Below are 16,044 nucleotides of genomic sequence, written 5' to 3'. Positions count from 1 at the left end.
TCGTAATATAGACTCTTGCATACAAATTTGCATACGTTATTGCAAATATTGTTATTTATTTTTCTTTTTATTCTGAATTGGTTGATTCCAGTACTTGATTTTCCTCGGACTCAGATGACACCATGTACACATTGTTTGACCGATAGCATATCTATTTTTCACTTCGCTAAGGTATATTTTCATAACAAAACTCTATTTTAGGGGTAAATATGTTGAGAAAATAGAAGAATATTTGCATAATTTATTATGCAAATGAGATGCATGTTTTATTTTAATACTTAAAATTGGTTCTTGTATCTCTTTATCATACTAGGACTCGTGAACCGGTCTTGATAAATGATAACTATCATCAGAATTATGATTCAGATTTGCGGCAACGCGTTGTAGAATCTAAACCATGCCAGTTATGTATCCTCTTGTATATCAATTTGCATATATATTTGCATACGTGTCATTCAATTCTTTTGAATTGATTGAATTCTTTTAAATTGATCAATTTTGATTTGACTCTTGCGACACCAAGTACTTTTTGTTTGCCCGATAACTTGTTAACATGAGTAAAAACAGAAGTGAACACGTAGGTACTATACATGTGCATATTTACGCGGCAATCCATTGCTGTATCAGCGGCAACTCCTAATTTGCATATTTCACTTCTTAATTTGCATATAAAAAGTGAGAGTTACGAACACTTGATGACCTAGCTATTGTCTTTGCACCTTAATTTCTGAAATTATTACAATTTCTGCATGTCTAGGGAGATTTTATGACAATTAGACCATCGAAACACCTTAAAAAGAAATGAACTGGCGGCCATTTTGTTTATGCAAATTAGTTGCTCTTAGACTCAAAATTCCGCTTGGGAACCGGAATTTTTGGATACAGCTTACTTGAATTATACAAACTAGACCGGTTCCCAACTTTTACTAAAAAATGCCTCTAACAGTCATATTTTCCCCAAATCCCACTAGACTATAATGGCGCCACTCCCTCCGCGATTAAGGAAAATGAAAGTAAATGAATGGTCACTCCATTGAAACAATGTGCTTTGATTCCTCATTATGTCCCTTTGTGCATGTCTTGTTTTTTTATTTGGTTTTGGTTTTCAGGATTCCTAGCAATCTACCAAACAGTGGGGACAGATTTTTGTTTTTAATTTAAGCAAGTAACGTATCTCAAGAGTTCAGTGAAGTATGCTTGTGTAGGTCGTTATGAGTTTATCTGAATTTCAATGTTTATGTAAGATAGAGGATTTATTTAAGAAAAAAAAAGATTTTTGGATAACATGGTAACTGGTGTACCAATAAGAACAAGAGTTAATGAACATGGAGCATTTTAAAATACTCTAAAAGATACTCTGACTTTTGCTTCCTTTAAATCAAAACTGTAAAATTCTTTTGTCATCCTCATGAGAACAAATAGATTAAAACATATATTTCATATTTTTCATAAAAAAAGATTTTTGGATAACATGGTAACTGGTGTACCAATAAGAATAAGAGTTAATGAACATGGAGCATTTTAAAATACTCTAAAAGATACTCTGACTTTTGCTTCCTTTAAATCAAAACTGTAAAATTCTTTTGTCATCCTCATGAGAACAAATAGATTAAAACATATATTTCATAGAAGATTTTGATAAAAATCATCGTGCCGTGTACCATATTAAAGGTTATTTACTTGGCAATCAACATGATAGGTCTATACCAAGATGGAATTTTACGCATGAGTGAACACATTCGGTTTTTGTCCTCCAAGGCATAAAAGTAAAAATTGCAGAACTTGATATATTGAAATTAATATGCAAAAGCCCTTAAAAATAACAATGATAACAAAAGACCAATTAACCGCAATGAGAGACAGGAATAAAATAACAGAAATAAGTTTTCATTCCCTTGTTTCTCTTTGTGTTCGCAAACAAAACATAGTTGGGAAACTGAAGGGGGAACATGACAAATTTCTGTGAACTCAAAAATTAAAATGGCATACGGAGTAAGCTGCAAAGGGGACAGATAGGCAGAATTTCTTTATTTCCTTTTTAAATTAAGGAATTTAAGAATTCATTATTCATATACCAGAACCAAATATCATTTCAAATGTTTTTTATTTGGAATAACATTTCAAATTTTTTACCATCTTTGTTACCACTGCTTCGTCTTTTATATGTTTTGAATATGAACTTGACAGAAGATTCTTCATTTTCCTCCATTATTTTCTTTTTGCTTTACTTTATCTTTGGAGGGTTACAGAGACATTATAGAGATCATAGGTTGATTTTTGCAAATTTATTAGGTGATCCGAGAATCCTCTCGGATCACCTTCTGTATCTGTACTGATTCTTTGTTCTTCTTCTTCTTCTTCTTCTTCTTCTTTATTTCTCCGCAAAAGTTGTGTAGAGATAAGCTCAGAAAGTGCATTGCCTATGAATGTCAAACTTATACCATATGTGTATCATGTCCCAAAGACGACATGTCAAGTAAAATCGTAGTGATCAGTCGACCGTGACGTCACTATGACGTCATTATATGAAAACACATTTTCAATCATATCTCATTAATGGAGTGGAATTTCTCAATGAAATTTACGTCACATAAATTTCAATTCAAGGGAATTCTACCCATATTTTCAGAATTCCTCGCATCGTAAAGACGTGCGCGTACGCGCGCGTTGAAATATTTGTATGCTCCAATCAAGCTCAAATTTTTTTTGCATACGTTTCAGACCATTTGGAGCATTTTTTGAAAAATTGAAAAAATTGGACGGACGCGTACGCGCGCGCACATATACGCACGTACAGCTCATATGCAACAGAAATTTCCCGATTTTTTACATTTATCGGATGTCTGAAAAGTCAAGGAATATTTCTAGCAAGTTTCAAGTCAATCCGACTCAATATGACGTCATACGGGACTGTCAAAGTTGAAATTCCGCGCGCGCGTCAATGGCGATATACAGTACAACAATGCCCCAAAACCGCCAATTTTAAATCCGATTTTACTCGTCAGGATGGACGGTGACCCCCCATTTTCTTTACATATTCTGAAAGCTGATGAGTTGTACATGTCAGTTTATGGGTTGGCGATACTGAAAAAGTCATTCAAAGATATCAAATTTCTTAATAAAGTTAAAAAAGTAAATTTTCAAAATGACGTCATCAAATTTCAAGTTCATTCAAGCATATCTCACTTTTTCTTTAATTGATTTACGTCCAAATTTCAATATGTTGTAGCTTATTAAATGGTCTTTCAGATATATAATAATAACAATTTGATTGGATGACGGCATCACCTCGTAAAAATGGATTTAAAGTAATCTTGTCAAATTTGACCAGTTTACGTGTTATCTCTATGGGAGTGCAGTTTTTCTGGAAATGAAAACTGACATGACTATCTTTATCGAGCACTAGCTCACTTATGCTTCGGTGAATTTCTCCCATATTTTAGTATGTTGTAGCTGAGACTTTGGGCTATCGTTAATGTGCCCTTCGTTTTTTCATACGGAGTCGGCATCATGCCCAAAAACTTGGTTGAAATTAAAGCTTATCTTCCATGTATTTTCATATTCCTTTCTTTCTGCAACTTTCTTTGCAATAACTCAAGAAAAACAAGCTCTATCAGCCCAATATTTTGCACATGTTTAGTTTATGTCACGTACATTATTTCATAAAATAACAACTACTTGATCGGGCACCTTCTTGGGTATGTAAATTAGGGTCAAAGGTCAAAAATGTTTCATCCTGTATCTTGGTTAATACATGTCTTATCTTTCCCATATTTTGCATACGTAAAGACCATGTTACAAGAATCATTTCACAAAATAACCACTTTTTGCTCAGACGCCATCTTGTCTGTGCAAAGTAGGGTCAAAGGTCATATGTACTTCTTTCTTTATCTTTATTATGACGTGTTATCTCTATGGGAGGGAATTTTTCTAGATGTGAAAATTGACATGATTGTCTTTATCGACGACTAGCTCAATTACCCTTCGGTGAATTTCTTCCAGATGTTAGTATGTTGTAGCCAATGTAATACTCTTTAAGTTTTGTTAATCAAAGTTTTAATCGGATGATGTCTTCACCACGTGAAAATGGATATAATGTAACCTTGTCAAATTTAACCAGTTTACGTGTTATCTCTATGGGAGGGAATTTTTCTGGAAATGAAAATTGACATGACTTTCTTTATCGAGCACTACCTCACTTACTCTTCTGTAAATTTCTCCCAGATTTTAATATGATGTAGCTGAGACTTTGGGCTATCATCAGTGATTCTTCATTTTTTCATACGATGCCGAGATCACGTAAAAACTTGGTTGACATCAAACTTATATTCGATGTATTGAGATATTTCTTTCTCTCTGCAACTTTCTTTGCAATAACTCAAGAAAAACAGCCCCTATCATCCCCATATTTGGCACATGTTTAGTTTATGTCACGTACATTATTTCATAAAATAACAACTACTTGATCAGACACCATCTTGGGTATGTAAATTAGGGTCAAAGGTCATAAATGTTTTAACCTGTATCTTGGTGAATACATGTCCTATCTTTCCCATATTTTACACACGCAAAGGCCATGTTACAAGAATCATTTCACAAAATAACCACTTTTTGGTCAGATGCCATCTTGGCTGTGCAAAGTTGGGTCAATGGTCAAATATACTTCATTCTGTATCTTCTTTATAGTGTATACCGAATTTGGTAACAGAGATAGCAGACCTAACTCTCTTTTCTAAATGAGAATCCAAATATCACACGTCCAATGTCTCTAAACACAGATGAAACCTATATGGTCATGCCTATTGCGATCAGGACTCGAATCATTGATTAAAAAAAATCGGATCACCTAATTTGTCAGTCTTGACAAATTCCAAGTCTAGTTTGCATTTCTTACTGTGTTGAAAATGCCTTTTGTTTCATTGCTATATGAGAGAGCACATACGCTTGAATAACAACTTGTCCATTTTTGCCATTTTTACTTTTGTGTCTTGGAAGTAAAAATGAATGTGGTCACTCATACATAAAGTTTCCCTTTTTATTGACCTAGTAGGTTGATAGCCGATTCAATTACCTTTAGTTTGGTATATTCAACATTGATATTTTTGTAATAGCCAAATAGTCTATGAGAAAGGTGAACTTGAAAAAGTGTTTACTTTCTTCTTCTTTTTTGCTGAGTGTATATGGCTTTGTAATATTATATATGGAAATAAAATTATTTGAAATTAAAAATGAAAAATTAAATTATGAAAAAAAAGAAAACAAGTAGACAGCCATATGCCTGTGTAATTAAAGCGAAGAATAGAGCATTTCTAAACAAAAACAAGAAATCCTGGAACTGCGTATAAAACTTCATCAAATATCTCTTTGTTTCTGCAGCTCAATAATATCAAGCCCAAGAAGCCATAATTATTTTTATGGTGTAGCTCTGTATTTCTGCATCATGATCACTATTGGTGATTCATATATGAGTATATGAATATAAGAACGACCCAAGTCCATGGAAGACCATTTCGAGTAAACTTAAAAAAACTTCATATCTTTTTTATTTGTCCAATAATATTCTATTTAACTATGATGGGAAGGCAACATTGAATATACAAATTAGAACATATATTATTATGACAATTAACATTTACATTAATTGTGGAGAGGCCATTTTGTGTGATGGACTTGGGTCGTTCTTTGATTCATATGGACTTGGGTCGTTCTTTGATTCATATACATGATATTCTGCTATAGAGATGAGAGAAGGACGAGAGAGGGCGCTATTATATGAATGTAAGAATGACCCAAGTCCTTCATTCTTACATTCATATAAGATTTAACTCATTTATTTTAGGTACTTCCGGGGGTAATTAGGATTTATCATTTATACACAAGATGAGGCCATGCATAAGCTACAATTCCCCATGTCAAACTGAATTTGGCCAAAAACTTGGACTTGGGTCGTTCTTATATTCCGGTCTTCATATATATATATATATATATATATATATATATGCATATATAATATATATATATATATATATATATATATATATATATATAATATATATGACCCCCCCCCCCCCCCCCCCCCCCTGTGACGAACTCGCCTTCTCGTCGTGAATTAAGAGAGTGTATTTGACTGTGTGTACAAACGCCTCCGCAAGCCGTGTCAGGATGGCCGAGTAGGCGGGGTTGGTTTTGTTGCAGTTTACAACGATCCCTTTAAATTATTAAAACTGCTAGTCTGTGTCTACCATGTGATATGTTGTGTCAGAAGCAGCTCACCAACACAAGCGGCACACATACCAAGTTCAGCATCACTTAAAGTATGTCACTCCCAAGCGCCACTTGTAGAGGATGTTAAATTGGTATACCTATTTTGTTACCAACTTTTGCTACCAACTCTTGCTACCAAGTTCTGCTACCAAGTTTTGTTACCAACTCTTTCTACCAAGTTTTGTTACCAACTCAGTCAGTAGAAATCGAGTATTGACCGTGTAGCGATCGTGTATTGATTGTGTGTAGATCGGGATGTTCGAGTAGAGATCTATGTGGTTGTCGAGGAGAGATTCTGGAGATGTCGAGAACGGTCGGGTGCGGATCGTACAAGATCGAATAGCGGTCGGGAAGGGATCGTGTTGAAGGACGATCGAGCATTTGGTCGGGATTGCTCTGGTAAAAATAGGTGATCGGGATTGATCTCGCTTGATCGAGTTGATCTGATCGGCAGTGGGAACGGGGTATGATACCCCGTTCCCACTGCACGACTCTTCCCAAGGGAAAATAAATCTATTTAAATGTTTGCGGCTGAATTCCCCTGAAATACATGTACAAAATATGATAAAATGTTAAAGAATAATGAGATCTTTTGTTATTGCTTCATTAATAATCATACCCTCAATACTAGAAAAGGTTGGCCGAATTTGATGATATTGCTTTTGTGCTTCATTTTGTATTCGCATATAATATGTCTTTTTTATTGATGTCTATCTTATGAGGAAGGGTTTTGAAAGTTTGATTTGATTTGGCTCGATTTATTGTATTGCTTGACAATGTTTAATATAACTGATGTACACGCAACAGAAAAGTAACTGCTCCTAATCAAAACCATGCCACATTTTAATGTAAAAAATCTAAGAAAAATTATTTGGCAGTTGTATTGCTACACTTATTAACTAACTTCTGTCACTGTTTATGAGAGTGGTCACTAACAAAGGTCACAAAAGTTATTTTTGTGGGGTATGTGAAACACTCCTGTTCAATTCAGTTCAATTCAACTTTTTATTCATAATAAAAAAAAGAACATGCGTCTCAAAAACTGAAAGAGTTCATTTTACAAAACACATACGACATTCAAAAAATATATAATATTTGCTGAAATTAGCTATGAATATGACGAAAACGTGTACAATTGGTGAAAACCATTGAACAGTGTTAAATAAAGATGATCGCAAACCATACAATAACCTCATTAAGCATGGACTGCTTGGATTTCTAAAACATTAAATGAGTGAGTTTGGTAGCGTATTTAAGATGAAACACTGCAAAAAGTCCGGTGTTAAATAGTGAACACCGAGCTGGTGTTAAATTTTCGGTGCTCATTTCTGGTGTTGAATTAACACCTCCGGGTGTCATTTCCAAATATAAAACTTTTTTTTGAAGAGTTTCTTACCAACTGCACTTCTTGTTGATTTTTAATTTAGACAAGACTCAAGAATTTTACATTAAAATACTAGATTTTTGAAAAAATGTGAAAATAAATTTACACCACAGTAACACCACCTGGTGTGGTCTCTTATTGAAGCTGGACGGATGTTAAACCATTGATATTAACACCAACAAATATCAAATCAACACCATGTGGTGTCATTTTTTAATTAACACCAATACAGTGTCAAAATAACACCAGGTACAGTGTCAAATGATCACCACGAAGTGTCAGGTGAACACTTTTCAACACCATCACAGTGCATTTTCTACACCTGTGAAGTTTGATCGGTGTTAGATTTAACACCCATGGTGGGTGTTAAATCTAACACCGATGTTTTTACAGTGAATGTTATTAATATACAGCTCAAATTTGTTTGGTTTCAGGGTTTTTTTTTTTCTTTTAAATCATCCATTGTGCCACTCCCTTACGCATTGTTGCATTTCTCGCTCCATCTCTAAAGTGTGTTTAAAAGAAAATGTCCTAACTGACTAACTTCTGCAGCGCAAGAATACGACGTTCGTCTGGTGGACGGGCCATCACCACAGGCTGGCCGGGTAGAGATCTTTCACGATAACTCGTGGGGCACGATCTGCGACAACACCTGGTCGTCAACCGAGGCCGAAGTCGTCTGCGACCAGCTGGGCTACGACGATGTCGATGTGGCGTTAGAGTACTTCGGACCAGGTGATGGCGATATTCACATTAACAGCTTGTCATGTGACGGGGACGAGTCTTCAGTGAAGAATTGCCTGTACGTCAATTTTAGCAGCACTGGTTGCAATCACACCGAAGACGTTGGGGTTCGCTGCGAGTTCACCTCTTACGGTATGTCTTTTGTTCATGTAGATCTTGCACTTGTAAATATCTTGGAATAGCCCGAGTCCCATATCTTTTTTTCTCTCTCTCCCTCTCCCTCTTTTTAGCGAAGATATTCAAAATAAATCTTAGATATGGTCTATAATGGTAAATCCCTCTTCAAAAATGTATCTCACTGGGTCTTTGAAATGAATATGAGCACCATATTTCATTAACTGTTTCGGCGTAGATTCAGGAAACCGTGAAATCTATAAATAAAACTGGATTATCTTTAATAACAAGTTCACCCAACATATGTGTGCTATAATAGTTAAGCACGTCAGTGAGAGGGAGTAAAAATAGGACAAAATAGTTTTGTGTAGTCAACGCTGCACGAGGAGACTATACTACGCGCGGTTTGTGATGGCACGTGTGTAAAAGTTAACAAAAAATAATTCCTTATTTATTTTCATTTCTACAAAACTAAAATCCACTTAACTCGCCTCTTCATGGAAACAATGTAACCTGGCTTAGCATTTTATTAAATTTGATTTTTTTTTTTCATTTATGATTTTTTTTTTCGTACATTAATGAAATACAAAGTCAGTTGATTGAAATAATTGAGCACAGTATAATTTGAATCTGACATTTAAAACAGATAAATGATTAATTCAAATTTCCAGCATTTTCTATGACACAATGCATATATTTTTCCAAACATTGGATCCCGCATATGTCTGTCTTTCAAAGACAAGTTAAGCAACTCTTGATGTGACAGAAATACAGGAGAGCATCATTATATTAAACAAACGCTTGACGAGGACAGTGGCCTCAGAAATCGATTGTCTAAACAATACAACATTGTAAGAATATGATAATATACAAGTCACCACTCACTGAGTGGGGATAAAGAGTAACAAGATGAGGGAATGTGCACCACCTTCCATTGAAAATGGATTCCGTGAAACTCAGTCTTTATCTTCTTTGATCCTCAAAATTGAACATCTCTATATAGTTAGAATCAATTAAACGGGGCGTGGTATTTGCTTGTGTTGTGTAAGTGTGTATGTGTGTTTTCTCTCTTTCTCTTTAAGTGTAAAAAAAAAACTATTCCATTGCGTTTACATACAAAGTATGTCACATTGGTGCACATCGTTTGATTTTCTTTGCAGAGCATGATATTAGCAATTCTTTGCAAGAGAGACTCAAACTTTTCATTAAAGATCACGCTAGATCATTTAAGCTGTCGCTAGTCATTATCTCTTATGATTTCATATCTCCGAATTTTCCGTATTGAGTGTCTCTCTCAAATGGAACTTTGGATTAAAGTTATCATCTATTGTCCTTTCTCTTTGTTTTATTTCATTTCTAGGACCCGCTGGATTCAGATCCATTAAGATATATGTAATTGTGTTTTGCACGCTGATACTTCCCTGCGCCATATTCGCAAAGATATCCGTAAGAAGAAAGAGACCGCAGAATAGTTCCGCAGACATGTCAGAAGACTCGGCAGCATTAACTGTCAATGACGCAATGAATTCCAACGGCACCACTGCAACATTTTTGAACCCCACTCAACTACCAAACCATCCGCAATCGGCAGGCGATCCGCAATCGTTCGGTGATCCGCAATCAGCAGATTGTTTGCAGTTGGAAAACTACCCGCCATCAACAGGAAACGCACAATCCGCAGGTTATCCGCAGCGACCTCCGAGCTACGATTCTGTTGCATAGATGTTGCAACAGACGGCAGAATGTCCGTTGTTGCACCACCGACGAATTCAACGGTAGAGAATACACAGCAGACCCAGCTGGAAGATGAAAACACTTGGTCGATCCCCCCCCCCCCCCCCCCCCACATAGGTCGATATTTTTTTAATGGTTTTCTTGTGGCCTACGCAATTGGTCTCAAAATAGATGATATAGTCAGAAATCGCTTGTCCGCCTTATTATAGTTTATGGTTATGGTAACACATAATATTATTATAACTGTACATTGTGATTATAACTATATATTCTGAGAATTACACAGTGAAGAAGAAAAATAAAAGAAATCTCTGTTTTAATCTCTTCCATGTATTGCGTCCTTGAAGAGGGATGAATCTATAAGTAATCAAAATGTATTAAATTATTACTTTATATTGAAACACTTACACGTTATGCAGAAACTGTATGTAATATTTTATACATATAATGACTATATAAAATGCATTGATGTTGTATTACAGGTAAACGGTAAACTGTAATGAATTTTATTGTGGCAAACTATATCAGTTGTAAACTCTGATGGAGAATTGGGAAGTACAAATATCAAGAATATATACGTTTTTTTCAGTGCAATTAAAACACGCTGGAGAATTGCGTGTTTGTAACATACTCATTGAAGTTGAGTGTCATTTGATTTTGTTTTTTGTTTGTTTGTTTGTTTGTTTGTTTGCTTGCTTGCTTGTTTTTGTCTCGAGTGAGCTATGTATAGATATGTCGCGGGTGGCGTGGTTGCAAGTTACAGAGCCAAATAAAAGAGAAACAACGGGAAAATATAGATAGGGAAAAACACACACACAAAAGCACAATGACCTCCATGCACAGAAATTTCCATCCAACGCAATAAAGATGTAAATTGTGGGACAGGGTAAAAGATAATAATTATGGAAAAGGCAATAGGACAAGTAAAACTCGAAATAAAAAGACGGAGGAAACTGAATGATACACAGCACCATGATGGTAGGGTGGAAAACAACCCCGTGGCAGCTGTACATATAGCTCATTCTTAAATCTTCCAACCTTTGAGACGATTGGACAGTCATGACCGCCAGGTACATAAAACAGACCTGGTGCAAGATAATGACCGCAATCGGTAAAAAAAAAAAAAAAAAAAAAATCAAATGTTGACTCGATAAATAATAGAATAGGCCCATCATCAAATTGTTGGAATGATTACAATGTATATTCACCCGGTAAATATTGAATTGGGGAAAAAATGTGTTTTGTCATCTATTTACTTAAAATATGTGTGGGTCAATGAGTTTGTGCGTCGGTACGGAAGCCCATTCATGCCACGCAGGATAAAACTTTCAGTGGAGCTAACTGGCAGCCGCCAGATAATTATCGATATCGATATCGCTAAACGATAATTATCTGGCGGCCGCCAGTTAGCTTCACTGAAAGTTTTATCCTGCGTGGCACGAATGGGCTTCCGTACGTAGGTGTGTCTCTGTGTGTGGTTTTCTGGTAGTTTGGTTACTTCATGCTTCCCTGTTATTACGTTGTAAATCGTTTTTTGTTTTTCCGACAAAACATTGCGGAACTCATGCAAATTTCTTCGTATTGTGACACAATGATGAGTAATACCATGAATACGACCATGAAAATGCTTTCTTAGTTAACTATTTATAGTATTCAAGAGAACTCCTTACATGTCTTTATATTTGAGTACTTGAGCAAGACAGCCTTTCGTTATCGCTCTTTTCTGTACAGTGTTGTACGAATGAGCACCCAGTATGATACCTTGATCGTCAATATCGTGAGATGTTTGGTTTGGTATATTTTAATTTCTGTATTTTCTTTCTCCAAATAGAAAACAACAAATGAAAACAGAGTGATACAGAGTATGCTAAAAAAAGGAGAGTATAGCATACAAATCAATACAGAAATTGTCAGTTTCATAACAACATCAGTCTCTAACGCTGTCTAATAACATGTGAATCAAAGTAACATGTTAAAGCATATCCATTATTTGAACAAGGGAGAAGGGACCGTCATTGTAAGTAGAGCTTGACGTGGATTGGATATTATACGAATATATTGCAACACAAATAAACATATAGAACTCTTAAAGGGGATGGCTAGTAACTGATCAGTAGGAATCAATGGAAATGGTGGGGGATGATTGTTCCAATCCTTGTGGAATTCATTTAAGAGTACATTATATCTATTGTTGTGTGAAAATTATTTGCTTCAGAATGGTCTCATATTCAAGTACTGTGCAGTTCAATGTTTCCAGGTTAGCATGCCTGTACAGTGACGGGACGATCGTTAACGGCCAGTTACACTGCAAAAAGTCCGGTGTTAAATAGTGAACACCGAGCTGGTGTTAAATTTTCGGTGCTCATTTATGGTGTTAAATTAACACCTCCGGGTGTCATTTCCAAATTTTAAACTGTTTTTTGAAGAGTTTCTTAGTAACTGCACTTTTTGTTGATTTTTAATTTAAACAAGACGATCAAGAATTTTACATTAAAATACTAAATTTTTGAAAAAATGTGAAAATAAATTTACACCAAAGTAACACCAGCTGGTGTGGTCTCTTATTGAAGCTGGACGGGTGTTAAACCATTGATATTAACACCAACAAATATCAAATCAACACCATGTGGTGTCATTTTTGAATTAACACCAGTACAGTGTCAAAATAACACCAGGTACGGTGTCAAATTAACACCACGAAGTGTCAGGTGAACACTTTTCAACACCATCATAGTGCATTTTCAACACCTGTGGGTGTGGTCCTTTATTGAAGTTTGATCGGTGTTAGATTTAACACCCGTGGTGTTAAATCTAACACCGATGTTTTTACAGTGTACCGTTATAGAAATGACCGTGCTTGCATCATTAAAGAGAATGTTTGCTCATGATAGTCGGTAATTTTCAATTATTATCAGTTGCATCGCAGAACAAACACCTCTCTCGAATTATTAAATGCTGTCCCGTCTTCTTTATTTTTACCGTTCTGCTATCTCCAACTAATTTCGGGTCATTATAAAATCTATCATACGTCATGCCAACACTAAGCAGAGATAAAGCTCGGATGACAGCAAACAATTCAAGAACAAGATAAAGCTTTTGTGTCACTTTATACGCCATGGTTCCTCCTTTATTTTCCTTGGTCAAAGTCTAATCGGCTACTAATAAAGGTTCGTTGTATGTATGTAAAAAATAAATATGACCTTCCGTCCCAACAATCATTTGGCTGAAACGTATTCCTTACGTCTCATAATCACCGGTAAAAAGAGGGCAAACAACAGTTCTGCAAAACATCTTTAAACCAAAGCCATGTGGAGATTTGTCACATTTCTTGTTTTCCTAAAGATGTCCCTTGCTTCTTACGGTAAGTAGAAGGTTTCGACAAAGGGCATTAATATCCACGATGGTATCTAATTTATATGATATTCCGTTATTGATTGCGCCGCGAGCTCAAAGGCGCTACTTACCATTTGCATATGAAACAAATATCCAGCACCAGAGCTTAAAAGATAGCTCTAAAATGTGAGGGGGAAATAACCAATGTAAAAATGTTAATCTGTATAATCAATGTTGGCTATTGTAAAACATCCGAAAAGTTAACAATAGTTGTATCAAAATTATTTCTAAAATAAACCGTTTTGGTGTGTTTATAAGTCCAACATATTTTTTCTCTTTCTCTCGAGTGGTAGAATCGAGGTTGTCCTGTCGACCTGTTGTTTAACATGGCAGCTGTGCTCTCCATTCTTTCATGGCAATGTCAGTTTCTGTTCAGCTGTCCACTCGTCATTATGCGAATTTGAATGCTGAGAAAGATCCTCCCTCGCATTCCCGCGAAATATGATGCTGCTGCTTTTCATTTTGATGATGTAAATGTTAAATTGTTTGATGGAAGTGCTAAAATCAAATTGATCGAAAATCGAAAGGGAAATAACTGTCATCATGGTGCCATGGTTTGTTTTAAATTGTGAATGACATGGAGAACATACGAAAAAGATAACAACATTCTGTAACAATATTTATTTCAGTATATCGATATCGTCTTGTCTTTAGAGGGCAATGCTCGCCTCGTTGGGGGACATATAAGTCATGAGGGGCGAGTCGAGGTTTACCATAACTCCCAGTGGGCTACGGTCTGTGGCGATAGCTGGGATCTGCAGGATGCGCACGTAGTGTGCCGACAGCTCGGTTTCCCAGAGGCCCTGGCAACCATACCATACGTTTTCTTTGATGAAGGAAACTCATCGCAGACAATCGTAACTGTTTCCTGATCGGGATACGAGAGCGGGCTCCTGGAGTGCTCGTATTCGGAAAATACCGACATTAGGTGCGGACACTATGAGGATGCAGGAGTTGTTTGCAGTGATGGCATAGGTGAGCAATACAAACTCTACTTTTTAAGTCTAAAGCTGCCAACCTGTTGGAAAGGACACAAGTCAGTGTCACACAGTGTGAAGATTATTTTCACACTGTAGTGTGTTGGGGTTTTTTCAAAGGGTATTCACATGGTGATGCTTTGTTTCACACTGCGAATTGATGATTCACAGTGACTTTTGTTCACACTGTTAAAATGCTCGAGTTCGATGGTGCGAAGAGATCTCACACTGTGTTCACTCCGTGTTTCGCATTGTGTTTCACGTTATGGGACACTGTGTTCTTTCAAGCAGTGGATATAAACTCCAAATTTTATTGTCCAAGAATGGAAATTCTTTTTGCCCAATTGATCGTGGGCCCGGCAGCCACTGAGCAGCGCCAGATCGACGTTGCTCTAACCTTTTCAACTGTTGAACGGCAAATAAGGTAGCAGCAACTCCCATCTTTTAACATCTTTTGGTATGACGCGGCCGGAGTTTGAACCCACGACCTCCCGATTGTGAGGGCAGCCGCTCTACTCACTGAGCCAACACATCGGTGATGAGGGTATCGAGAGATCAGCTTCATTTTGTGGAATTTGAATTAACATAAAGCAGCATTTGTTGGGAAAGGTGCTATCTATTCCAAAGGGAAAGTGGTTATCCCAAGGAAAATGTTCACCCCAATCTAAATACCGGGAGTTAGAGTGAAGATTTAGGGTAAGGGTTAGGGTGAAGGGAAGGGTCGGGTTAATTATCTTGGGAGTAATTTTTGTCCTAGAACCATGAAAAGAGATAAGAATTAACGCTTTTGAAACAACTTATAAAGCAGATACATATAAAATACAGTAAGAATCAGTAGTCGGTGAGGACATTTGGAGGGATGAAAGCCTCACACAAAGTATACTGTACAATGAAAACTGCCTTCAAATTGACAAAATACTGTCAAAGGTGTCAACGGAAATGATGCAATCGGAATTTTTTTCGCCATAACCTTTGAAGGAGATCAATTAAAGTAATCTAAACGTCATTACTGTATCAAAGACAAAAGACAGAATAATGTAACATACATGGTGGTTTACTCCATGGCACATAAAGGGTAATGAGATGAGGGTCCCTCATAAAGCAGTAATTATTATTTTGCTTACTGCGATAAAATCCTTCTCTTTCTGATCCACAACGTTGTCATAATGATTTCACTAGATATGTAAAACTCAAAAGGCAATCACCCTTTGAATCTCGTTTGACATATTATACACACATGGATGATTCCCAATTTCGCTGTTGCATGCCTTTATCGAGATTGATAGCACTTGCACTGGAGTCTATTTTTATAGGAGTTATCATAGTTGACTTCCATGGCAAATAAATCCCTGAGGTTGTGACACTTTGTCTGTTTCCGACAACAAAAGCCTTATTTTTTTGTCCTGTTTACAAGAAAAATATATGAAGTCCCTA

At 36.2% G+C, this 16,044-nt stretch overlaps 1 protein-coding gene across 1 annotated transcript; it reads left to right on the top strand.

Annotated features, from left to right (window-relative positions):
- Nucleotides 1–7,494: 7,494 nt before the first annotated feature.
- LOC139718592 (neurotrypsin-like) lies at nucleotides 7,495–14,505 on the top strand. The gene is made up of 3 exons (XM_071630057.1): nucleotides 7,495–7,498; nucleotides 8,201–8,524; nucleotides 14,288–14,505. Exons 1-3 carry the CDS (start codon nucleotides 7,495–7,497, stop codon nucleotides 14,503–14,505), a joined length of 546 nt encoding a protein of 181 aa, XP_071486158.1.
- Nucleotides 14,506–16,044: the final 1,539 nt, after the last annotated feature.

The sequence above is a fragment of the Diadema antillarum genome, unplaced genomic scaffold (genome assembly GCF_040938485.1).
Source record: "Diadema antillarum isolate AM-2024a unplaced genomic scaffold, OU_Dant_1.0 scf00000097, whole genome shotgun sequence".
Lineage (NCBI taxonomy): Eukaryota > Metazoa > Echinodermata > Echinoidea > Diadematoida > Diadematidae > Diadema > Diadema antillarum.
The sequence above is the reverse complement of the archived record's forward strand: the minus strand, read 5'-3'. Positions and strand labels throughout refer to the sequence as shown.

Bases quoted from the DNA above. Each gene is read 5' to 3' on its own strand.
- LOC139718592 (XM_071630057.1), top strand. The intron at 8,525-14,287 runs GTATGTCTTTTG...TCTTGTCTTTAG, and splicing joins CTGCGAGTTCACCTCTTACG to AGGGCAATGCTCGCCTCGTT.